At 38.3% G+C, this 26,333-nt stretch overlaps 3 protein-coding genes across 4 annotated transcripts in view; 1 reads left to right on the top strand and 2 right to left on the bottom strand.

Moving 5' to 3' along the window:
* Positions 1–8,849, bottom strand: part of LOC134639862 (protein bicaudal C homolog 1-like) — a 57,591-nt gene extending 48,742 nt beyond the window's left edge. Inside the window, exon 1 of the mRNA XM_063491356.1 lies at positions 8,367–8,849. Within this exon, the coding sequence (XP_063347426.1) occupies positions 8,367–8,559 (193 nt within the window). The 5' untranslated portion in view covers positions 8,560–8,849. The remainder of the gene's footprint in view (positions 1–8,366) is intronic.
* A 1,488-nt stretch (positions 8,850–10,337) lies between these two features.
* On the bottom strand, positions 10,338–15,311 carry LOC134639732 (ubiquitin-conjugating enzyme E2 D4-like). The gene is made up of 7 exons (XM_063491107.1): positions 15,152–15,311; positions 14,528–14,591; positions 14,390–14,421; positions 13,578–13,655; positions 13,241–13,346; positions 11,370–11,463; positions 10,338–11,290 (listed from the first exon to the last, which is right to left on the bottom strand). Exons 1-7 carry the CDS (start codon positions 15,173–15,175, stop codon positions 11,245–11,247), a joined length of 444 nt encoding a protein of 147 aa, XP_063347177.1. The 5' UTR covers positions 15,176–15,311; the 3' UTR covers positions 10,338–11,244.
* Positions 15,312–18,861: 3,550 nt separating this feature from the next.
* The window catches only part of rgs7a (regulator of G protein signaling 7a), a 52,945-nt gene continuing 45,473 nt past the window's right edge, over positions 18,862–26,333 (top strand). For both annotated transcript variants that reach the window (XM_063491723.1, XM_063491722.1), the window contains exons 1-2: positions 18,862–19,085; positions 19,997–20,115. In XM_063491723.1, coding sequence (XP_063347793.1) covers positions 20,038–20,115 — 78 coding nt within the window. In that variant the 5' untranslated portion in view covers positions 18,862–19,085; positions 19,997–20,037. The remainder of the gene's footprint in view (positions 19,086–19,996; positions 20,116–26,333) is intronic.

Raw genomic sequence — 26,333 nt, 5'->3', positions numbered from 1 at the left:
ATAGAATATCTTAGTCGTTAATACTTAGACTTAAGAAGGTGACATTTTAATTATATCATATTTAAAAATAATGCAAATTACATGAGAAAGTCTGTGATATGTATGAGTTGATCTTGGGTTGTGAGCTGACCTGTGATTTGATCTTCCATGAACTCCTTTAGCCCCAAATGTTGACTTTGTTTTTTCCCCTTTTCTTAAAGGTGAAAATATTAATTTCATGTAAATGGACACAAGTCAGTACAGATGAGACCACACTGATGATAAGCCATGCTCAGAGACGCGACTCATCAATCTACACTGTGATCATTTCACAAACTGATGCGAGACTCTGTTACACACTATATTTTAAATCCCCTCCAAATTAGTTAAATGATAAAATAAATAACACAATCAATAATGTTGAGTGAGGTTGTCTTTCAGTAATTAGGGCTGCTCACAACCAGCAAGTCTGAATATCTTTCATGAAAGCCAGTTCCTACAAGTGTAACACCACACAGCTGACAAGTACCTGGCAGTAAAAGGTTGAGAGATTTAAATGAAAACAGACAAAACCCAACACTCGAGTCTCCCTGTAAACTGCTCTGGAATATTTTTGGCAAGATGGCATCTACATAGCACCTGAGACTCATTTCATCTGTTTCTCCAAGGCAACAACAGTATCTGATTACCATTTTAGGATTAGGAAACTGTAAGACTACAACAGAGCCAAGTGTTTTGTTTTATGTGAGTTTTTCTAAACTGACAGAGAAGCAGTCTCAGCTTTCAACATTGACATTTGTAAAATAAAAAATACAATAAAAAAAAAAAAACCCTGGAAGACAGAATCCGTTTAGTTAGAGAAAATTATGCTTCCTACTGCAATCCTCCTTTTGGAACGAATCAGTTTTGCCATTTACTGATCATACGAGGATAACTTTTAACCTAACAGAGACTTTTTGAGAATTTAGTTCACATTTGTTAGGGCTACTTGGAAATCAACTTGGGATTCCATCTGCTAAACACTGCCAATTTTGCCACTGGGGGCAACAACCAGCATTTTGGGGCATCCGGTGTAGCCAAGACAGTCTATCAGATATCGGGTTCAAGACTGTTCTGGTGCAGGCCATTGCTTACAAAAGCAGCTGAAATGAGAAAATTGTTCCCACTTGTGTTCCACACACAGTTTACCTGCATACAACCAAAACCTGCTCAAACATGATGGAAACAATAATGTGTCCAATGCTCAAAATATTGTCGTTTGCATACAAATATTACACATTTGTGTGTGGATATTCATTTAGGGATTACTTGGGAAGTGGCCTGTGAAAACAGCGGTCAACTGAGATTTCATGCTCTGTCATCTAAAGTCTAACATTAACAACGCTTTGAGCACAAAACAATCAACACTATAGATTTCCCTTGATTTGGGTTGAGGATTGCATAATGCTAGGTATTGTGATAACAATAACAAAGCAGTTTGAAATCACCACTGGCAGCTATATGTGCCACTAAATCAACCATTACTCAAAATCAAAAGTCTGTCTTGATGCTTTTATAGCGCTGTTACATTTATAGCTTTGAAAAAACACCATCAATATCCACAAAGCTGAACACCTGTTATTGTATTTCTACGGTGAGAAGTCGTCACTCTCAGTCTCTCAAAACAGCTCAACTCCTACTGGGTTGCCAAGCAACTATGCTATCAAATACACCCGCTAAGTGCCAGATGTCGCTGTCTGACAATGATAAAAGCCTATCGGAGAAAGACTACTCACTGACCCCAGGGGCACAAGAATGGGCAGCACAGAAATTTTTCAGAACAGCCTTAAAGCACCTTTAAAACAATAAATACAATTAAAAATATATCCATCCATAAACACCTAGACTATTTCTACATCATATTAACAGCAAGATTTATTTACACTCAAGCATCCTGGGTAGTAGGGTCAACCAGTCCAGTATCAAGCTGTTCTCGATAACATGTCTGCGTTATGATCTCTCTTGTGTGAATACTGCCAAGTGATTACACAATGCTGTACATTCCTGGTGCCTGGTATCTACTGTGTTAGATCCCCCATGGAGCATAGGGAGTTATTCTCATTTAACAGGCTGAGAGCTCCTCTGTAAACATTACACTGGACTGTTAAGAAATCGCTTGACATGTCCTGTTCATCAGCATTGCAACCGTAGAACAGCACATTTTTTCCTTGTATAGACGCAGAAAATCCTTAGATGCATGCATGCAACAATTCTTCACATTTTCTGTGTTATCTAGGCTAAAGCAACCAATCAGAATAGTGTGTGCATTATTAAACAGTTCAAAGAAAAACATAATGAAATCAATGACATTGGCTAACCTTAAAATAAAGGGGGAAGGACTGCCCCACCCCAGCTATTCTCTTTTGTTCATGCAATGATTATTCTGGCAAAGGGAAGAACCAGATCGAAAAGGTGCCCTTATTAAAATTTTTAAAAAAAAAGGTTTTCCCCCCAATCAAGGCAAGTGGAGAAAAGGCAGACTGTACTGGATGTTGAATGAGGAGAGAGAACAACAAGCCAAAACCCAAGGTTCTCCATAGATAAACAATGAAAGCTCTAGGGGGAGTGGTTAAGGGTTGGGTGGTGTGCGCGTGCGTGCACATTTATGCGAGTGTGGTGAGCGCACATGAGCGCAGGATAAGTCGGGGGTGCCCCACATGAAACATTTCTAAAATAGCAACCGCAAACCAGACAAAATGTAAATCTGCACTTTGAAAAGGGTTGAAGAAAGAGAGGTTTGAGGGACGAAGAAAAACAGGTATTCATTTCAGCCCATTTACAGTTCCAGGAGCATAGAATTGGGTCACAGCACTCCAGCTCCACTCGGACTGTTGAAATAAGACTCCTGGTTTTATTTTCTTGAGTAATGAATTACAGGTTTTTCCACCGACTGAAGCTCAATTATATTACAGCTCCTGAAAGCCTCATCATGCCCAGGATGAAGGAATTCAACGCGTAAGCAAAGTCGAATAGAATTGTTTAATTGTATCAGCATGTTTCAGTAAAATCTGCAAAAACCAGGAGAAAACGGGAGAGAGGAAATGTGGCAAACTGCAACCAGGCAATATCCAGTAAAGAGTAAAACCAGCAGGCAAATGAACTGAATCATTTATACTGCTGAACTGTATTTGCTGATGCGTGTTTGAATACAATAAATGATTCAGTGATTAAAGTGCTCTAAAAATGCAATGTACACATATTCTTTCAGTGCACGTCTCCTTTTTAATAAGTCAGGCAATTTTTGCTGCACAGAACATATCGTGTAGTGTTTAGTGGTGCATTTTCAGACATGAAACATACAGTATTGCCTGTATACTCCTCTCCATATCTGGCAATTTACATTTTTAGTCTCATGAATTCTTCTTAAAAAAGTATTTTTGATCATTTCTTACAATCTTTACATTTATAGCCTAAAAATTCTCCAACTTCTTAGAAAATGCAAAGAAGAAAACTCATGAAAGTATTTAATAATTATAAACTGCTCAATGTAGCATTGCCTGCCAGCTTACTTGATAATTCTTTTCTGGTTGAAAATCATCATTAATTGCCCTATTTCTTTTAACAAACTGTTGTTGGGACAACAGCCAGCACCCACCCCTCCTTCTCCATTATTTTTGCAGTGTGACAGTACATAAAAAGTATTTATATGAACAAAAACGGTCATCCCAGTTCTTCCATCAATTGATCACTGGGGATTTAAACTCTCATAAGTCAAACTTCAATCATACTGAACTCTTTTTAAAGTCTAATAAGGCAAAACCGATTCCAATGGAGAGAAGAGTACATCTATTTTGCTGGCACATTTACAACTATAACACATTTTTATTGAATTACATTCAAAATCTGTTTTAAAGATCACAATATCTCTGAGTAACAGATGACTAACTCATCAGAGCAAAAAAAAAGAAGGATTTTTTACATTCAGACATATGGGATTTTCCTTCTCTTGCGCTGGCCCTGCACATATTTTCCATTCATGACTGAAAATTTTTCAAAAGTTGGACTGTGTAAGGCTTCTCCATCTTTACTTTCACTTTAGACTACGTAAATATTGTGGTGCTTAATAGCTAGCAATTTAGTCCCTGGCTCCTCCACATCGTGAGACGCCCTTAGCAAGATGCTGAACTGAAGTTGCTCCCGACAGCAGGTGAGATCTTTGGACGCCACCGCTGTGCAATTTTGGGTGGACGAGTGAGGCAAAGTGTTGCAAACAGCTAATGTCATGCCCTACATTATCACAGTTCAGTTATTTTAAATGAATCATGAAGCTAAACTATAGAGTTTCTGATGTGTGATTTGCCTGCGTTTGGTTGGGTTTGAAGGTTAAAGTGAGGATCGTGTCTTAGTATGAGATAAAGACTTGGGGAAAGTCCAACAACTCTACAGTGAATGTGATGGAAGCTGCAACAACAGAGCACTGTTTGAATACTCAAGAGGGAGAAATAAAAGGGGAGAACAAGAGAAAGCCTGCAGCACATTCCCCAAAAGACACTCACTTCCTGCCTGTGAGTCTTACCCAGCATCCAGGAGGAAGAGGAGGTTAAGCGCCCGCCCACGCACACACACAGACACACAAACCTACACCTCATCATATAGGTATAGAGACCAGCCACTAAATGTCTATTCTACCATTTAGAATTTCTACACTGCTTAAAAATAAAATATTTTCATTCTGTCCCACAAATTCAAAAATTCTGAATTAGTATCAGTATCTTCAGATGTCCTAGTATCTAAAATAACTTCATTATAATGCTGAAAATAATTGAAAATTCTCTCAGTGTCATATGCAGCGGTTTTTCCATTTAGAAATAAACCTAACCAATAGTGTGTGGTTTAGAAGCAGGAAAACAAATTAGTTCAGTGAAGAAAATGATTCACTTAGTCTAATTGTAGGCTGCTGTCGCAGTTACTCAGCAAACATGTTGTTAGGATGTGTATACACAGTGGCCCACCAGGAGCCGAAATTCACTCACAAACACAGCTAAACTCTAATCATTAGTAGTCTGCGCAAAATGATCCCGAGCCAGAGCTCTTGCAGTTGAGCCATGCATATTAGAGCACATAGGTAATACATGTGTGAAAACTCACGGAAAATCATGTTGCACTTACAGATGCACTCAATTTTGATAATTGGAGTTGGAAACAAATGTTACCTCTTTCCCACACTTGCCCCCAGTTTCTTAGTTTCATGAGTTTGAATAGCAATGTAATAGGCACAAAAGTTCTCTTACACTGTTCCCTGCCCACACAAGACCATCCCTCTGTTAATGTCTCCAAGCCATTAACTTGGGAGTTCTATTTGTGGGTGCCAAGAGTACAACAGTAAATCCAGATAGCTGTCAGGGTGAGATTTTGTTGTCACTTTACACTCTATTTACTGATCTAAGCCCAGGAACCTGTGTCCCTGCCAATGCGAGAGACAGTAAATTTGTAATTGAAAAGCAGTTAATAATTTCCATTTTCTCCTGAAGCAAACTGTGCCAGAACAGGGGGATAGTAAAATGTGGCTGATTCAAACAGCAGGTTAATTGTGGATCATGGGATTCTGTTTCAGTGCAAAGTCGTGGAGACATGCTGGTGACTCACCAACATCTTTTAATGGGCATAGAGGGCTACTGGGTCACTTTTATTCACCAGAATTTATGCAACCCCTGACTAAAGGGCTCTCAGTAGGTTGATGTCCTTCTCTGACCCCTTACCTGTATGTTCTGAATAAAGCTAGGTTTCTTACTGAGAAATCATTTGGAAGCCAATAAAAGCAAATGCACTTATAACATAAAGCTACAGAGGGTCATATCCCATACCGGTGAATAAAATGCTTAGAGTTGAAACAATAGATTAAATGTACCGTATGAAAGCTTACTATATATATACACACACACACACACACACACACACACACACACACACACACACACACACACATACATATATAATTCATTGCTATTTCAGATTGGAATCTTTGAATTAAACATGATGAATATTTAACCACATGGTACACACGCAAGTGGTCATCTCTCATCTGCCTCAGGTCCTCCCATCAGTTTCCCTGAAGATTAGTTGTGAATGCAGTTTCCAAGCATTACTGTAAAAGTTTTCCATGTCTTTAAAGAAATAAAATAAAATGTATGCCTGCTGCTTACATATAATCTGTATTTTAACAAAGCAAAAATGCAAACAGTGCAGGAACATTACCTGAACCTGGCAAAACAAAAAAACAAACAAACAAACAAACAAAAAAAAAAAGCTATAGCTGTTTTAGGAATTGGTCATTGCATGATTTGTCCCACAGCTCTTTCTCTGGGGTCAAAAACACTTCATTTTCCAAGAAAGAGAAGCCAGAGATACCTCACAGACAATAAAACACTGGGTAAAAATACACTGGAGCTCCCATAAAATGATTTCACTATGCTCCAAAACTCTGGCCTTCAGAACATGATGTACCACATCAAAATCTACAGTCTATCCAATCAAAACACAGCCAGATGTTAGAATGCTCTGACCAAACGGGATGACGATAAAGTGGATGTGAATTTACACCTACCGAGCAAATAAATAAATAATAATAATTTTTAAAAAATGAGAATATATGATCATGTAGGCTTAAACAAACTTTTGAACTTTTTCTATCCTAATGAATCATCTGCAATGTTCTGCACAAGCTTGGATTGCAAAATGTTTACTGCAAGATAACCAAGGTAGCCATGAGGAGACCTCAGATCTTGGCTTCAGATCAAAACCAGTGAAAATAACTGTTAAAGCACTGTGGTATTTAAACCTGCACCTACAGATGACTATAAAGATCAAGAGTGGATCCCAACAGCCTTTCCTACTCTGCATCCTAGCTGCAATGTCAACATGTGCAGCGTCAGCCATGATGTCATAAAAGAGCAACTGGGAAACAAGAGGTTGGCAAAGATAAAAACAACAATCTGACAAACTGTGCAGATTACATATGGCATACGCACACGCAGACACACACAGACACACTGCATGACGTGGCGTGCGGTATGTCCGGGACACTCGGATTTAGGGCCAGCCTCTAGCAAAGTTATTTTCCTGGAAGAGTTGGGGATGACATGGAGCTTTGAGGAATGTACAGAGCAGTTAGGCAGCAACAAGGACTTTCTCAAGAGGGAACTACGTGTGTGCATGTGTATGTCTGTGTTTTTAGTATAAGGAATGGACTTACTTCAAAACCTGCTGCTTTTCAGAGCCTAGTTACAGTTAGGACAGCTCAGACTAAACCGATGAACCGCATTCCCCAAGTTAAAGTCTTAAAAAAATATTAAGCAATAGTCATTACTGCTGTCAACACACACGATATAGTGTCCTTGATAGCATTTCAACATGATTATGACTGATAATATTCCTCCTAAAGTCTTGTTTGGCTGCTCATCAGATCCAAGTCACTGCCTTCCTGTGGAAATGATAAAGAATCCAGCCCACTTATGTAATGCTCTAATATTCCACACTCCAGAGTTTTGAAATCTGTGATAAATTACATCAACCTTTTGAGCTTCCAGGGACCTCTTAACTGAGTCTGACTGGGCCTCTCTTTACAAGCCTGTCATCGCTTGTTTAAGTGTTCACTGTCACTTGCACGTCATTAGGAGAGATCCCACTCTGAATAAATTTTATCACCAAAAAGAAAATGGGCAGTAATGTAAACCATTCTGGGAAAGTCCACATGAGAGATGGAGTTTGTAACTTTTCATCAGGATTCTGTTGTACTGAAGACAGAATGGATCACACAGTGTGATGCAATTACAGCTGTTGCTACTGGATTTGTTTAACGGCTTGTGGTAACTAATCAACTTCCAGTTCATTATTTTCTAAAAGTCAAGCAAAGGTTTTGCATCATGCAGACTATTTTGCAAAGAGCCAGACGCTCAGTTTACTCTACAAACAAATGCAGACTGCAGTAGTTGCTGCAGCGACAGCCTGTGGCTGGAGCACGCAACTACCCAAAAAAGTACCTTCAATGATGGTTAACCGACTACTTCGACCATCTGTTTGTTAAAGTGCAAAAATTAAGAAATGTGGACGTCCATTTTTCCAGGGCTGCTCACAGCTTCTGAGTGGTTAGCTATTACGCTGTTTTCTTATGTTCACGCCATTAATTGGAAGTCAATAGCTAATTGGCTCGGCCCATTAGACTTAATTGATTTTTCTCGGATTAAGCAAATGACACGCTCAAATTCCCCGAATAAGAGGCCTGAAATTTAAACAACTTCGAAAAAGTTTGATTATAAACAGAGGGCCGGGCGAGAGCTGCTTCGGGATGCAAGGCATTGTTCGTTTAAATGTTTAAACTATCTAACTTTGCACACGGCTAATTTTATTACCTAATAACATGACTTCCAGCTTTTTACGGTCCACCCGAAACCTCTCCTCAGTCCACTCCGGGTCTGGCAGCGAGTGAGGGCCGCTGAGATCCTCCTCTGAGCCCGGCAGAGGAGAGTCTGTGCTGCGCTCGCTGTTGGAGCCCTGGTCCGACTGCTGCAAGTATCCGCTTAAAGCGTCGCACTGGGCAGCCATTGTGCTGCACGGAAACTTCTCCAGCGGCCACTGCGTTTAACTCAAAGTTAGGTCGAGTAGAAGGAAAGCGCCGTTACTTCTGCTACTTTTTATTCCGTCAATTCGAGTCGTTGTGGAAGCTCATCTCAACGCAGTTGTGACCTTCCTCTGCAGTTTTCTTCAAGCCCCTTCGTTTCCCCCCATTAGGCAGGCTTCTAAAAATAGGCAGGCGCACACGGAACCACTCGCTATAGGTTGTCTGGCGAGTTAACGGAGGGCCACAGTACACGCACCAAACATACCAAGCAGCTCCTCAGGAAAGTTTCACGTGTCATCGTGCAAAAAAACCGGGACTCCTCCCAGAAACTTTTCTCGAGGATCTATACCTCCCCCTGGGTTCCTGAGAAGTTCCCCAAACTTGAATGTGTGAGAGTTACTGGTTTTGATTTGTGTTTATGCTCGTAAGGGCACAACTTTTATGTCTTATTTATGGGAAACTGTTGAGGGATTATATTGCCATTTATAGCCACGGAAATCATAGTTATTATGAGTCCAAAATTACACTAAATTACCAGCAGACGTGACAATCAAGTCACTATAAATAATTAGACACAAAGACAGCTTTGACGTGTGTATAAACCAATTTTGCTGTGACTTTTTTTTCCCTCTAAACAGCCCTAGGCAAACTATCTATTGGTTTATAGAGGAAACACTAGAGTGGGAAAGGGAAGTAATACAGGAAAGAGAAAACAAAACAAAAGGGAGTGTAGAGGTCACTCAGTAATGCCAGCTATGGACATCCAGAGTTATTCATATTCACTGATCTCAGAGATTTGTCCTCTACAACAGGAACAGCATTGCTAATCTTTATTTTGATTTAAATGTAAGGTGCCACTTAACGCTGTGCTTGCCATCCAATTCAGACATAAAAAAACCTCCATGTTAACAACCTTAATGTGGCAGATGGAGCTTTTATCACACTGCAAACTAATCATGTAGCCGCAGTACCACAGTTCTTGGCCTAATTCTTTTTCCAACTTCTTCCCGAGATCTGGGATTAAAAGTGGTAATTATTAAGTACCTGACAATTTAATTTTAGTCTTATGAGAGAAGTTTTAACTGCATTTCTAAAAATGCAAATGAGCTTTGACATCTGTTCCCTTGAGCTAAACTTTCAAAAAATTCTGTCAAGGGTAAAGCAACCACCTGAATGTCCTACATGCTTATTTTAATCATCAGGAAAAAACTAGGATGCTTGTTTTTTGGCAGGCTGTAAGAGTTATTAAGACCAAGACAATCCAGTTCAGGGTTGTGGAGGGTTGAATGTGGGTGGGGGGCTGGAGCCTATCACAGCTGCCATAGGGTAAGATGCAGGGTATACCCAGGGCAGGCCACTAGTTTGCCAAGGGCTAGCACAAAGAGACAGACAACCATTCACACCTACAGCGTTTCACTGGATTCAAGCCCAGGACGTTGTTACTCTGAGACAACAGTATGAGTAGTCCTCTTTAGACTATTAGTAAATCCAATAGTCTGAAAAAGTCACATCAAATATTGCTGGAACTTATCAGCTTACTGTGCAACTATTAGAAGGTTTTCTTAAAAACAACCTTTAACATCCAGAACAAAACAAAATGAGTAAACAAAGTCGGAATTATTTTTCATTGGAGGAATGTTGTATTTACTGCCCACTAAAAGCAGACTACATCATCCATGCAGAATACGTTTATGGTAAATAAAGTAAAAATGCACAAAGAAAGCCATTTATATCATTATAATTACTGACATGCAAAAACTGTGCTTTTCTCTCTTGATCCATTGGCAAAAATTGCTTTATTTTAAAATGCAGCAAGATTTAAATCACTGACAGAGATGCTCACACTTTATGATTAAACTTCTAAGTGGTTTGCAAACTGAAGCCATTTTGTGAAAGCAGTGGTTATAAAATACTGTAATAACAGCTGGGCAAACATGCTTGAGTTCGATTTTAAACAGGAAGTGCTCCACTTATATGGAGACACGAGCTTCATCAGCACAAAGCAAGGAGCAGAGGTGATGGTAATGGGTGGTCTGATTTCAATTGACAGAACAGGCCTCCTCATTTTCAGTTCATAGCCAGAGCAACACTCCATAACAGCCACTATCCACACAATTAACCATTTAGCAAATGGGCCTGAATTAAATGTAACACAAACATGAATATTAAATTATCCACCAGAAAAGTTTGGCAAGTAAAAAGTAAAGACTGCCACCTAGTGGTCAGGTTTATGACACGAAGACGGTAGTAGAAATGAAGAGTTGTCACTGAACCATTTTCAGTTTAGTTGTGAGTACTCCTGAGAAACAATTATAAATTCACTTTTTGCATAATATTTTAATGCAAAAATCATGAAAAATAAATTCAGAATCATTTCATACAGCAAAAATGTAAAAGAACCTCCCCAAACTTCCATCTCATATCTAATAATAATAATAATAATAATAATAATAATAATAACAACAATAACAATAATAATAATAATAATGCCAATTTAAGAGAATAAAATAAAATAAACACTAAAAGCAGTTAAGTCAAGTAAGGTCTGGGTAGAGAAAGTGCTTCAAGCATGTCAAACACCTCAATTAGAACCAGTGAGGATAAAGCAATTAAACAGTCATATTCTGAGGTGTTGAGGGATGCGTCTTTGCAGCTGGAACATCAGTCCGTCACATTGCATACCTTTGGGTCCATTCCCTGGCAATTTTGTTGTACCTAAAGAGAAAGAAAATCATATTAAGAGAATTGTGTACTTGTGTAATTGTGTTTTCTTAACAATTGGCTTCGCACTTACTTTTGTCTGTCTGATTTATAAATATGTGCGATGTCAGGGACTAGGGGATCATCTGGATTTGGGTCACAAAGCAGTGAGCATATGGATAATAAAACTGTTGAAACAAAGACACATAAGAAAATAAATGGATTAATTTAATTTAATTAAATCACCGTGGTCACTTTAAGAAAGTTGTTTTTTTTTTTCCAAGCTCCTCATATACACAAGAATAACTCTAAATTTGAAATACAAATAGATGAGCTTTGATTTGATGCACATTGACATCAAAATCCTGTTAGTGTAGGTCTTTAGTAAGTGTATTTAAACATAAAACATGCATTTGATATTTTTCTGACAGAAGTGCACAGAGTGCAGAGGTCACATTTCTGGATAATCAACCCTAAAAAATCCTATTATCCATTTTTCTAAGGGCTAGAAATCATTCCCTTGGAAGACTCCAGACTTAGTGACAAGACAGCGGATTGCTTCACCAAAGGGTCTTTCATTGCCTTATTATAATGCACACATTATAACGCATTATCCTCATCTTTGAAATTCTCACCTCATGTTATGTTTTACCCAGCATCTCAATTAGCTGTTAATTACATTGATTTATTTAAAAAGATTCATTTTCTGTGACTTCAAAATAAAATGGATACAAAACAGATACAGATCTGACATGGTACTGCTGTAATTTATCCATCCACACTGATACATTTACATTTTCAAATAACACTGCTGCAAACTCGTTACCTTTGCTTGTATCTGATAAGGCGCATTTGTATGGAGACAGCAGTAGCATGAAAAAAATCCTATATTTAATTGCACAACATTTACTAGCATAGACAACAAGATCAATACTAACTATGATTAGTTATCCATGCTAACTACTAGTAATCAATAGACGTCTTTGTTTCCTTCTATAGACTGAATAAGAGTCAGGACCACCATGAAGTCATCGACAGGTTAATCGAGTTCCTTTGTGAAGCTACAAGATGAGTGTTTTTGTTGTTGCAGAAAGGTGGATCTGACTGAGTAACTACATGCCAATGAGAAAACCCTGGTTTATCCTCCTTTATAAATCTTTATATTTACCAAAATTTTAAAAATAACTTTTATGTTTTATATAGTATAACCTGAAAACTGCAAAGTAGTGTTTTTAACAAAGCATGGGAACTGAGGGCTGTTTTTTGTGGATTAAAAGTGCCTTAAATGCAAGTTTAAGGCACTTTGCAGTTGTTCAGTTTTTAGAACTGGAAACTGCATCCATCTTTTACACCATTTTTTTCATGCGAAGGAGGATGATGAATTAGGGCAGGACAGGTAGTAAGTAGCTGCTGTCCTTACTTCAGCTGGAGCACAAGGTCGCAGGTAGTGATGAGTGGCTAGGGAGGAGCATGTGTTTTAAACGGCCAAGAAAACCTTGGCATACAGGAGGACATCTCTCTTAAAAAAGCATGTAAGTGTCAGAATGATTAAGATTTATACTGTCATTGCTCGTATCAAACAGGTAGACCATCTTTAAATAATTTAAACATGGCATTGTTGCTTGGCATCAGGAATTGCCTTGCTGAATTTGTATTAGTCATATGGTAAAGGTAGGCGTATACCCATTTTGACTGAATCCCATGTATGTGCTGAGATGCTGTTAAGTAACGTGCAGACTCCAGCTACTGGGTGTAATATAAGCACAAGTGAAGATAATAATGCTGTAATCCAGTTATAAGAGCAAGAGCAGATATCCTGAGTGCACATGAATTTTTAAACTAAAACTGCTTGTCCATGCTAAAACACTCTCAGTTTTAGGGGTCCTTAAAAACCAGAGTACAAGTAAATATATCAAATACAACGAATCATAAAGCAAAAATGAATGTGGACATGGATTTGGTTACCTTTTGATACTGTAAGTGCAGGTGACCACTGTGACCTCAAGATGTCAAGGCAAATGCTACCATTGCTATTTATGTTTGGGTGATAGATTTTCGTAGTAAAGGCAACCTGTAAAAAAAAGCAAAGCACAAATGTGCAAAATTAGCTATAGTTTAAAAAAAAAATACTGTAATAACAGTAATTTTTATTTAAAAGATACCATTCATTTTCTGAATACAACTGGATCTAATAACAATATTCATTAATCATTTACTCTATACAATGACAAAAAATAGTGTTATTAGTATAGTATAGTGTAGTACTTCTGAGACAATTAGTCTCAAGAACAAATACACTTACCTTTGGTGGTTTAAAGGGATAGTCAGTGGGGAAATGCACAGAAAGGAAGAAAACTCCTCCATGATATGGGCTGTCATTCTGAAATAAAGTAGAAAACTGGTTTAAAGTCATACCCAACACTTCTTTCTTAATTACAGGGGTATAGTCACCGGTGATACTATCACTATATCTTACCACAATATCACAGTAATGTCACAATATTTGATGAACAAACAATTATAAGAGTAAAAAGCAGGCACTGTGTATATATCGGTAAAACTAGTTGGAGCAGACTAGTGTCAGGGGGTTCCCCTGCCTCTCGTCCTATGATAGCGGGGATAGGCTCCATTCCCATGTGATCCTGATAAGGATAATTGGAAGAGAATGGATTGATAAAACTGGTAAGCCCTCAATTTTCTATCCCTGTTTACTGATTTATGCCCCCAGAGAGTTTTGTCACAAGAAGCTATTCAACTTTTGCTTCCTTCACCCTCGGTATTTTAAAAAGTCTCTCCATTAAAAAACCATGAAATAGTGACTCTATCGACTCAAACTCACATGAGGATACACTTTAAAGTGACTACATGTTTCAAAAAAAATATCGACACTTGCCATCAGTGTATCGATAATGTGTTGCAAGAGAGATACAATATATGGCCTCAATAATGACCTGGCCTTCAGTGAATAGCATCAGGATAGAGTGTGCCAGTCTGTGCTGGCCATAAAGAACAGAAAGGGCTGTAAACTCCACATAAAACACTATTGTCTAGAGATCCAGAAGCAGCTTGGTTTAAAAAGAAAATGTCCAGGAATCATATCCGGAAAAAACTCACCGGTCCTGTGATGGTAGCTTGCCAGTGAAACACTAAAGAAAACAATGATAAAGAAACAGCATGTGAGCATACAACACAGTCCCAAAAGACACAACTAAACTTCGAGACATGACTAAAAAGACCAAAAGTCACACTTACTGTCTTCCCCAACAGGTCCAGCAGAACATGAAGCTGGAGGGTCCCTCTGTAGGTCATTTAACTCCTGAAAAAATCAACAGTTTTAGAGTTTGTCAGCTTGTGCACTGATTAAGAAGCAACACAAGCGTTACATTTTGTTAGACTGTATATTAATGTGGGCAAACTACCCTCTAAATCTAACAAAACCACGACTACAACCGGCAGCGGGTTTGGATTTAGGCTAATAAACCTGCAAAAATGCACAACGTGTCACACGATAAAGCCCCGGCCCTTTCTCCCATACTTGTTCCTGAAGAGGTTTATCAGTCTCTTCAACACAGCGACAGGCATACACCCAACAATAGCATAACTTAAATATCACAAAAGAAAAGCCTGGCTGAAAAAAACAGAAGGATTGTTATTCCATTTCTGTACCTGTATTGGCTCAAATGACTTGCAGACGGTAACAAAGAAATACTGACAATTGTTCATTGCGAATTTAGAAACATATACAAAACACTGATAACGCTAGCAAATATGCTGTAAGACGACTGACTCGCTACCGTTAAAGCGATGTTTCCGCATCGCTCCGACCTGTACCCCGTACATTAAACAAATTATGTAAAAAAACGATTATTTTTTTACCTTTTGTATTCTCTTCAGAGCCATGGCTAGTCTTTCAGATCGTTTGACAGACGATAGATATTAACTTTGACAGCTGTCAGCATCAACTACGCTCACTTTCTGCCGACTCGGTGTTATCTGTTTTGACAAACTGATTGCCTCTATTGTTTCCGCGTTTTTGTTGAAGAACAGACCGGTGCATTGTGGGGGCTGGAGTCTTTAGTCAAGCCACTTAAAGGGACCGTTCACCGAGGAACAGATCATCCTTTAAAATGGACTCTTCCAAGAATTTAGTAAACAATAAACTTAGCAAAGTTACTACTACACCTTATGTATTCTTTCTTTACTGATATTATGCAGCGGTTTATAACAACTGATTACGTATTTTAATACAGTTTAAAAAAATAAAACTTTACATGCTTACATATTTTTTCATAACCTTACATAATTTCAGATGAGATTAATAAAGTTTTCTGATGGTGTCTAACTTGACAAATAAACAGCTTGCTAGTTTGTTGTTAAAGGATATGTTTGATATGAAGGTGCTTAAGTATGAAATTTACTGCAAGTGGGCTTCTTTCTTTTTGAAAATTACCTTGATATTATAACTTAATGTCTGATTTTTGGGGAACATGTTTGAAACTGAACACACACAAGCCTATTTGGAGCTAGTCAGAACTCACTATGATGTAAGTTTCAATGAACACTTAAGGATATCTTGGGACTCTGTTGATTACAACCAAACAATAAAGCATTGGAGTGTTGATCAGGGAAATAAATTATATAATCAGTAGCATGACATATTGTTCTATTAAAACTTTGCACATCAAGATATTTGTATTGTCTTTTTACGAATTAGATAGTATTAAATCATAGAATATTAAAACATAAAACTTATTTGTGTAATATAGAATAGAAAAGTAATACAAAAGCAGAAAATATTATCAAACAATCACGATGTGGTTGCAAAGTGCAGACTTTCAGCTTTACTTCAAAAGATTTTATAAAAAATATTTTTACAAATACAACCATTTTTATACATAGTAATCTATATAGGATGTATAGATAGTTTACATAGTACAGAGATTAAAAATAAATTAGACAAACTAACATAATTTTCAATATGCTGTTTTTTTTAAAAGCCCATTGCTGTTACTGTTTGCACTCTGAGGCACTGTCCAATCAGTTTTGCAACATTTGGCTGAATCTGAGCAGAAAGTATAGCACTGTACACTTTACAATACATCCTGCTTCTTCTATTATCAGTCACATCATAAATAAACACTAGTGACCTGTTCAGCTGACACATGCCATAACAGTGAAAGTCTGCACTTCAATCACATCTTATTATCTTATTATTATGAGCTGTTACGGGAATAACTTGATCTATAAATGTGCTCATCAAACTTATGCCACTGAAATCTCTCCAGATTACTTAAGCAAAATGAAAAAAAGAAAACTTTATATAATGGTGGCACTTAAAGACACAGTGTACACAGCCAGTTTTGGTGTGAATGTGTAATAAAAATAAAGATTCCTATTCATTAGAATGGAAAAAACTGTAAAGATGAAAAGAACTGGTGTCTTTAGCAAATCTGAAAGACAAGATTATTATTCAAAGTAAACAGTTATAATTTCTGACCTTGTCTCTGTGTATTTAACTGGTTAACTCACATTTAATAAATACAAGTATGACTTTACTTGAAAATTGTGATATTTTTTTGTTGTTGTTCAAATATTTGTAAGTGATTGGTGTTTTCAAAATATACACTAACATGTATTTCAAAGATGCAATTTTTTCTCTTAGCATTTAATGATTTATAAAAATAACATTAGCAGTTTAATACCTCTTCTGAACCCACTGGAAACCAGTTTAAAGATTTGAGAATGTTTACTGCAGCAGCACCCTGAATGGGTCTGCACGGGATGTAGAGATCTGGTGGGGAAACTAAACAAGGGAATGTTGCTGAGATTAAGGCAGGAATGACTTTCTCTAAATATTCTGAGGTCATTAAAATTTTAATTATTTCAGATGATAAAACAAAACAAAAAAAGATGTAATTATCAGCTTATTATGACACCAACATTTCTAACTCTTACTGTAGTCCTGGGGTTTAAGGTTTAGTGACATTTTTTTTCTTAAATCACTAATAAGATGAAAGTGATTTGTAACTTAAAGTACTTTAACTGGTCAGTAAGACTAAAAAAGTGCAAAATAAATGCCATTTCATCCCAAAGTTACATTGTAGCATTATCAAAGGGCCACTAAGGGCAAGTCGGAGCCAAAATTGTAACCGAATCCCCAATCAACCCAGGAAAAAAAATTATATATATAAATCTAGGGTCCATGAAATATTATAAAGAAGCAATTAAAGAAACGCAAAGCCATGAGAAAATATGACATCACTTACCTCATTATCACCCAATACTTTAATATCCATTGGTGTTGGCTTTGAAAACCTGTTATTCAATTCAATTTTAGATTCAGTTTTACTTACATAGCATCCAATTCACAGCAACAGTCACCTGGAGGCGCCTGTTATCTCTACAAAGTTGCTATAGCAGCATACCAATGACTGTAGCACATTTTTCACAAATCTGCAGCTCACAGGAAAACAGGGAATGGACTGGATGTTTGGCCAACCTTGTAGAGTGGTTGATTCCTACGAGAGCAAAGAAGGAAGGACTATAGAGAGATAAGCATACAGTTACATACACTAGGAGAAAGGGCACATCTGTCATCTTTCACGCCTGGACTGTTGCATACCACAAAGCCACAGAGTGCATTTATTTATTCATTATCACTGCAGCACTGGACATGCCCAGTCATATAAATTTATTGCCGGTATATCCCAGTTCTTACACTTGCAGTGTTATAAAATACAAATGGTGAATTTGACTGAAACGCCATATCTTATTATCGTTTAAAGCCGTACTGCATATCCTCAGCTATTCGTTTTGGTGAGAGAAATACTCATCCGCTTCTTTGGGCAGAACAGACAGATTTGCAAAGGTATTGTAAAAATGAATGGTGGCCTAAAATTAAGCTGACCTCGACGTTTGCGTATACATCATTCTCCCCAAACAAGCACAAGATTTGTTCAAGATTTGTTTGACTTTTCGCCAGCTCGTCTTTCAGTTTATTTTTATACTGTATGAACTTTAAAATGTCAACAAAAACGTATGCGTTAACTAAAGACTTAAAATGTTCTTTAGTAGTCCAAGTTTATTGTTTAATGCGAGTAAAAGTGACAGTATAAAGAGAAAATAGGTAGACTATTTATTTGGTATTGGAATATAAATAGTGAGACTTTAATATAAATGTAACGTAATTCAGGATGGTTTCATTTACCTCACAACAACGCTTCATGGTACACTTGTGATGTATCATAAGGCATATTACTACTTCAGCGCTGTATAATTCTTGTGTTTACTGCAGGGCTAAATGGTATTTGTTCAGTTGGGACAACAGCTAAACGAGTTTCTTCTTATAGCACAGAAAATTGTAGTGTCCTCTCATGACCTTTGCTATAGATTGCGGTTGTAACAATATTAATAAGCTGTCGGTTTAGGATGCCTTGTTCTGGTTTTCGCAATGAGCATTTCGCTGCAGTGCATAGCAGTACAATCTTAGCTTGAAAAAAAAATTGCTGTATGTCTCCAAAACGGGTTGTAATTTATTCCTCACACGCGATTGGTCATAGATCGATGCGCGCTCTCGACGCTCCGGGGTGGCGCGCCCGTGATTCTGAGCACCGCTTGGAAAAGAGGAGATGAGAGACTGAGACAGAGAGCTGTACCACACCAAGTGTCCGCCGAATGTCTGCCTCCTCACGTTGCCAATGAATACCCCTCGCATTCCTATGTCTGCCAGTTGACATACTGAAAGCAAAGGACAAGGCTTCCATCCCTGCAAGGATTCAGGAGTCCTACAGCGGGCTGCGTGTTTTTTCAGGTAAGCGCCCCCCTTCTCCTCCCGTGACCGACGTCGCTGTGTTTTCTGTGTATTTAAGCGGCGTCCAAGAAGATAAGGGACGCGGGCGTTCAGCGGTAGCTGTCCAAGGTGCTTAAACGGGCAGTGCCTTGTGGTAAGAAAAGCCCGATATAGTAGAGCCAACGGCCTCACGTTAAGAGCGGGTTACATGACTTCGCTGTTCGTGTTGCAGTCTAAACCTCCCAAGGATGTCGTGTGGGTGTCGTAAAGGGAAGAAAGAATGATGAAGCTGTAATGTGCATACCATATCCATTACATTTGCAGTCTTGCACATTTTGACTATGGCTACTACATCCGAATGCACGTATCCAGGCTGCATTGTAGAGTAGCCTGCCTCCTCCAGGGACCGTGTGTTGTTTTACTGCATTTACCACTGTCAAGGTCTATAATTCACCTTATCTTGCTATTGCAACCTTAGGATGCATCCGTAGTATGTGCCATGTAGGGCGTGAGAGAACTCTCCGATGTAAACAAACGGTCAAAGGTGATTGCCGTTTTAGACTGTGCTGCACAGCGAATTCATCTGAGGCAAGAGTGATAGTAGGCTAGTCCTTCCATTTACCTATCATTGCTTTTCAAGTTGAACTTTTGTCCCATTCAGTAGGAATGTGTACTGTACCAGTAGCCACACTTTGTGTTAAAGCAACCACCTTTTTCTTAAAAATGTCCTTGTCAAGACCTTGTGAAATGTCAAAACACATAGCCAAACTGGAGCAATGAACATCTGTTCCCTTTTGAAGTATCAAATACACTGAAACATGATGCAGACCACAGGCGTGTAAATTGCTCTCTTTTGGCAAAGGTAATTACAAGTCACGTTTAGGCTTCGTTGTTCTTCTGATGTGCCAAAATATCCATTCTGTCCACAACAGGAGCACCTGACATTTCCTCTGGCAGATTTACTAGCTGGATCATGGCACAGACCAACAGCAGTGGGCAGGGGACCAATGGGGTAGCAGATGAGTCCCCCAACATGATAGTGTACAGAAAGGTAAGGCAGCTGCTATTTTTAGTCTGCATGTGTGAGGGAGATCGTAAGCGTGTGTGTCTCTCTTGCATCAATTTACTCAACGATGAGCCATGCAGTGGCAGTTGCTAGCACTAATGGCAAGGCAATGTTTTTGTGGTATGGCTGGTTTAGGATTGAGATGTTACAAATGCTTAATGAGAACACTGAGAGTACATTCAATTATTCTCTCACAACATACATGAAATCAAGTGTAGAATAATGTTATTGCATACACATTGGAGCTTTTTTTTTTAAACTTACATTCATCAAAAAAAGAAAAAGAAAAAAGGAAGCCCAGGCTTTTAATCCGCTGCACTGGTGTATTTCCCTACTCATTGTGCTACTACAGTCAACACTTGGGAGAGGGTTTGGAGTGAACTGTCACACTGTTGAGACATCTTGATCCAGCACTGCTTAGCCATTAAACAGTTACATGAAATAATAATAATCTGCAGGCAAGGTAACATGTTTGTTTTGAGAATTGAGTTACAGTTTCTTAGAGAAACTCTGACACTTATATTATATTGCAATACACAAATATGAAAGGTTATGCACACTGCTCCTTGGGTGCACTGATTTAGATACAATGTTTCCTTTGCTTTGAACAAAAACAGTAAGGCTAGATATAAGATTAACCTACAAATAAGCCATTTAGAAAATTGCTTTTGCTACCACCAGGAGAGGATTCTGTTCCCTGGTGGCACTGCCATTGCCTAATAGCTGGATTTTTCTGATGTTTTTCTGCTAAACATTGCTGTATATGTAAGCAAAATCCAATGCTTAATATGTAAGTGCTGCTGGATTTTAACTCACAGTGACCTGCAAATTGATTAAACATATACAACAACAGTGGCTTGTTTCACTTTGCTCTCTCAGATGCACCAGTGAAGTGATAATTTTCTCATCTTACTTGTGGATGACTCAACCATGGAGTGAATGTCTTCATTTCATTCTATTCACCCATCAGCAAATGCTGTTCTATCTGCAATAGCCTCTGCACACCATGGAAAGGATACGCTTAGCATGGTGTCATGGATTGACGGTCTTTTATAGCACTCACAGCGTGCAAGGCAATATTACTGCCAGTGTGGGTGAAGACTTGCTGGATGTGGTGCGATGTTTGCAGCAGGAAGGAGCGCTTTGTTATTTAGGAACTTCCCAAAGTAAGATGACAGACTCAGAAGCTCGATTGTTCATTAAACAGGCCAAATATTGAGGGTAATTGAGATGGATGGGTGCATGCGTCTAGTTTTGTCAGTTCAGTCTGTGGAGACAGGGGAAGAAGTCTGTCATTAAATTTCATTTCAGCATGGCAGAGTATCACAATATGCCAATGCATGGAAAACTAGCCACATCCTGATTTGTGCATCAAATATTGATTTGAGGTCTTTCCATCTATTTAGTTCCATGTGATGTTGTTTCAGTTTTCTTGATATTGATCTGTTTCTTTGATTATACTCTGATGTTTCTGTGACATAAGCAACCTTAGTGTGTGTCTTCACTTGGGAGCTTTTACTATACATTCAGCAGCTAAACTTTGTGTTTTTTAGATTATCTCTTTTTTTTTTCAACATAATGAGGGAAGACTAATTTCAGACCACTCTGTTTTATTTATTTATTTATTTTGGCCAGACTGATATCTTAGTCATAAAGCTTCTTCACTTCACACCACTTGAGCACACATGGTCACAGTTTGCTTTTGTACATCAACTGACCTAGATACTCTGCAGAACGAAAGACTGTGGTGAAGGCAGGAAGGACGAAGTCCTGTTTCTAGAGTGGGTTTAACACAAACTGGAACTGGAGGAGCACTGTCTGTATAGACATGCGGATAATGCCAGGATGAACAGGCGCCCTAAATGCTTTTCAGATGGAGATGACTTGGCAGAGGTGTTGCTACCCACACTGAGAGGGCAACACTGAGATGAGCTAAATTCTCAAGTGGAAAACATTCTTTTATTCTCCATTTTCCTCCGCAGACCTCTTCTACATCCATCTCATAAATACATAATAAAAACTCTTAATAAAATCTTGATAGTGAGCAACTGGCCACGTCTGCTTGACAGTTGCTAGTAGTGTATGGATGTGGAAGGATTATGTAATTGAGCAGAGGGAGTTTTATGCTTGATGACAGGAGATAGTGGTTTGATAGTCAGTCCACAGGGAGCATAACTATATCCTTTTTATTCTCTCAATCTTTCTCTCTGGCACATCCGCCCCTCCACTCCTGTCATTAGCGTCTAATGAAAATGGATGGTTGAGCCGAGGTGTTGACCTGCTCATTGTGGAGATGTGTGCAGAGATGCCTGTTTTCTTCAAGGACACATGCACTTAAACACCTTGCTTAGATGCATGCATGGATGTGCTGAAAATTGAAAAACATGCACACAGAAATACTTGCAGAAATACAAGCACAAACACGTGCAGCTGGCTTTTTGATAAACTGATTTATTGGCAACAGCAACCCCGAAATTTTACACAACCACTGCTTGCATGTAAAGCTAACACTAATAAGTAAAATGTCCCCAGTTTATCAGAAATACCAATGAAATGTTTAATCAATAGAGTCAATAAATAATAAATAAATGCTATGTGTGGGACCTTGCGTATAATAGCCCTTTTAATGTCTTGCTGCTCAAACATAAAACGATTGAGGCCAATATCATGAAGTGTTCTTGGGTTTTCTCAAAATGTGTATTTTCATTTCTGCTCACATGTGTACGACATAAATGTGTGTGTGTGAGCATGTGTGTATTCTTTATGTAGGGCGAATGTTGCTAAGAGAGAGTTCTGAATTTTTTATGCGAGCCTAAAACAGCTCTGGTTCACAGCCACTCGGTATGAGGAGGGAACATTATCTCTCATCAGCTCGAGCTTTGTGTGTGTTTGTGTCTTCGTATGTGTGTGTGACTATGTATGTGAAATCTCTAATTAAGGGAGCGGTACGCAAGAAATCAGAAAACAGTATAGTTTATTGTGAATGTGCGATCTATCTATCTATCTATCTATCTATCTATCTATCTATCTATCTATCTATCTATCTATCTATCTATCTATCTATCTATCTATCTATCTATCTATCTATCTATAATGAATGAATGATGAGTCATTCGTTATTTAAACTAAGGGTGAAATGAAATAAATGGTTAATATTACATAAGTTTTGCAGTATACTGAAGCCTGATCTTGTCTCTGTTGTGCTGTATCTGACAGCTGAGGCACCAGCTCACTCTTATTTACATCTAAGCTGCCGATGGGTATCCAGTAATTGTTCTTCCAGCAGCCAGTTTGGCTTCTATTGCTGTGCAGAGCCGCCAAGTCTCTACTGTATTTTTCTGTCTTTTTTCTAACATTAAGCACATGCAGCTCTCACTTTTTTAACCTTTAGCCGATACATTTTATACTCAGCTGCCTGTGTCTCTGCCTATGTTAAGACTGTGTCACTTAAAAAGTAATTAGCATTTAGTAAAACGTGGTGGTTTTTGCAAGGTTACTGCTACACAGTAACGGGACTTATATATTGGGCTCCTTTAAAAAAATACAAGAACATCCGTCGGATGCTTATCTGCGCTCTGTTTTATGTACAGTTCAGATCATCACACAACAGAGTCATACCACCGGTTTCATATCACATGACCAAATACTACATGATGTGTCACGGTTATAATTTTGATCAACATTTATGTAGCAAATACCAAACTATGCTTTTCTGTTTTAATAGACCACTTCCAAAATAGCTTTAGCCTATAACAGATGATAAAATTGCTTTTCTTGTCAAATAATAGTTACATCAAAAATTATTGTGAATATTTCTTTACAAGTGTATTTATGCACTTTCTCTGTTTTATGCTTCAGAGATTTCTGTCATTTACACTTTGTGATAGCGCGTTGATGCCGCACTGCACTTAGTGAGCCTTGGTGATGAAGTAAAGAACAAACAGAAATGACAAATAGGGCAAAGATATTAGTGCGTGCTATTGATTTGTCAATTGATTAAGTGCTTGTATACGAGAGATCATTTTGCAAGAACAAGACAATCCTTCTGTTCTGCATCACAGCACCACAATAGTAATAGAGCAGTGTTACATGATGCAGAACTGCATCCATTATTAACCCTCTCGAGGTGTTGGCCACTGTTTTTATGTTACTGGTGTCTCAGATGTGTCGAACAGGAACAAAATCAGGAGCATAATATCCATCAAAGTGACTGATGAGTATGTGTGATGCTTTGGATAATTTCAAATACTACATGTAAAACGCATTTAGAATTTTTTTTCAATAATAGGTGTGTTTGATCAGGTCTATCTGATTTCTTCAAAATTATAACCCAGAGTGCTAGGTAACAAACAAAGGCATACATATTAAAATTTGGTTTAGATGGCTGAAAATTCATTTCCTCCCTGGAACGCATTTTTCAATTTCATTCTAAGCTGCATGTGTTAAACCTGCCCTATATCAGCATGGCCTGTTATCAATACAATTTCCCAACCATCCTACATTGTTCATGAGTCATAAAGCAGAGGGAACTGAATACATTTTCAGCATTTTCTCACTTAAGAGCTAGATTGAAGGGTTCTTATACTGCCTGTCTCTCTCAGGCTGCAATCAGAAGATCACTAAGACCGGGGAACGAGCGAAGGGGTGGGGGGGGGGGGGGGGGTGAGGTGGGATGATCTATAATTGCCAGATCAGAGAGAAATCTTTGTGTGTGAAGTAGGGCTCTTCGTATGTCAGCTTGCCAACCAGGCAATTTCTCTTCCTGTGTTTGAAAACACACGTTCTTTTTTCCACACATTGTTGAGGAAACGTGTGGGTGTTTGGCCCCCACTTTAGGGTGGAAAATTGACATTTATGGCTTTGTATATCAAACTAATCAATTCTCCTGTATTTGCTGAAGTCTGTAAATAAAAGGTAATTACAGGTGCTGGCATTAGAGACATATGCTACAGTTGGTGGTAGAGTAGTTTTGTTATCTTATTGTCCAACAGGAAGCTAATCCACAAGCCCTGCTGTGGATGGTGAAAACTCCTACTGTACATTCAACAAACACCAGAAGTAACTGGTGGATTATGTGAATAGTTCATTCTCCCTAAACAAACTTTTGTTCGTTAAGGAGATGTGTAATAAATAATCACAAAGGCGCACAGAGGATATATATCCATAGTAGGTGGCAATATCACAGCTTGTATTTTGTCTCTTATGCCATAGGAGTTCTCATAAAAGTTCTTTGCAACTGGTCAACATTTTTAGTTATTAAACTGGTCCCTATAATAATGTTGATAATATTGAAAAACCCTGAAAAGGCTTGAAAAGAACAAATGGCAGAGAGGAATAGGAAAGAATTGAGGAAGGATGGATAGATTTGTGAGGCAGAAGCTGTTTGATAACATCCCCGGGCTCAAACAGAGAGTGACACAGAATCACATAGGCACCTCTACAACAGAGGACTCTCGAGGTGCTGGACTTTCCCACCCTCCAGAATCCCCTGAAGCAGACATTAATCTGGTAGAGACCATGATGGTCCCAAGCCTTATGAGTTCAAGCTGTTGGCTCCAGCCCCAGTATTGCCCACAACCAGAGCTCAGAGGCAATGTAAGTGTAAGAGAGAGGCCAAATGAGCTGAAGGACCATTGTACCATTTGGAACCATTGCTGAGCCAAATTATACAAGGCTCTGGAGGAAAAGATTTAAGTTCAGTGGTGCTTCCATAGCTGTTGTTAGCACAAATTCACACCATTGTGGCAAAATTGAAAAATAAGCAATGTAAACTCATGAAGAGTTTCCATTTTCAGGCTGGTGCCTAATTGTGATTAGTGGACATGGAGATTTTTTTTCATATAAATATTTAATGTAAATGTAATGAAATATTTGACTCTGTGTCAGCAGTGGCTTTGTGAGGCTCATAATGAGTCATTTCAAAGCATGAAATGATGATATTTATGAATTGTATCAATGTCATATCATTTAGAGTTAAAAAGTAGCGTGTGATGCCTCTTGAACGACATACTTTGTTTTAGTCAAAGCTACAAACTAAGGCTTTTTTGAAACCATGAAATTGCTTTGCAATATAAAGTTATACTGGGTTTAAGCTTTGTACTTGCCTGTTCTAATAAACAAAACACCAAAGGCACAAAAATGTCAGTAAAAAAAAATGACACTGGATACACTGTGTGAAATACACAAAATCACTTTTCTGGCAG

The sequence above is a fragment of the Pelmatolapia mariae genome, linkage group LG13 (assembly GCF_036321145.2).
Source record: "Pelmatolapia mariae isolate MD_Pm_ZW linkage group LG13, Pm_UMD_F_2, whole genome shotgun sequence".
NCBI classification, from domain to species: domain Eukaryota; kingdom Metazoa; phylum Chordata; class Actinopteri; order Cichliformes; family Cichlidae; genus Pelmatolapia; species Pelmatolapia mariae.
The sequence above is the reverse complement of the archived record's forward strand: the minus strand, read 5'-3'. Positions and strand labels throughout refer to the sequence as shown.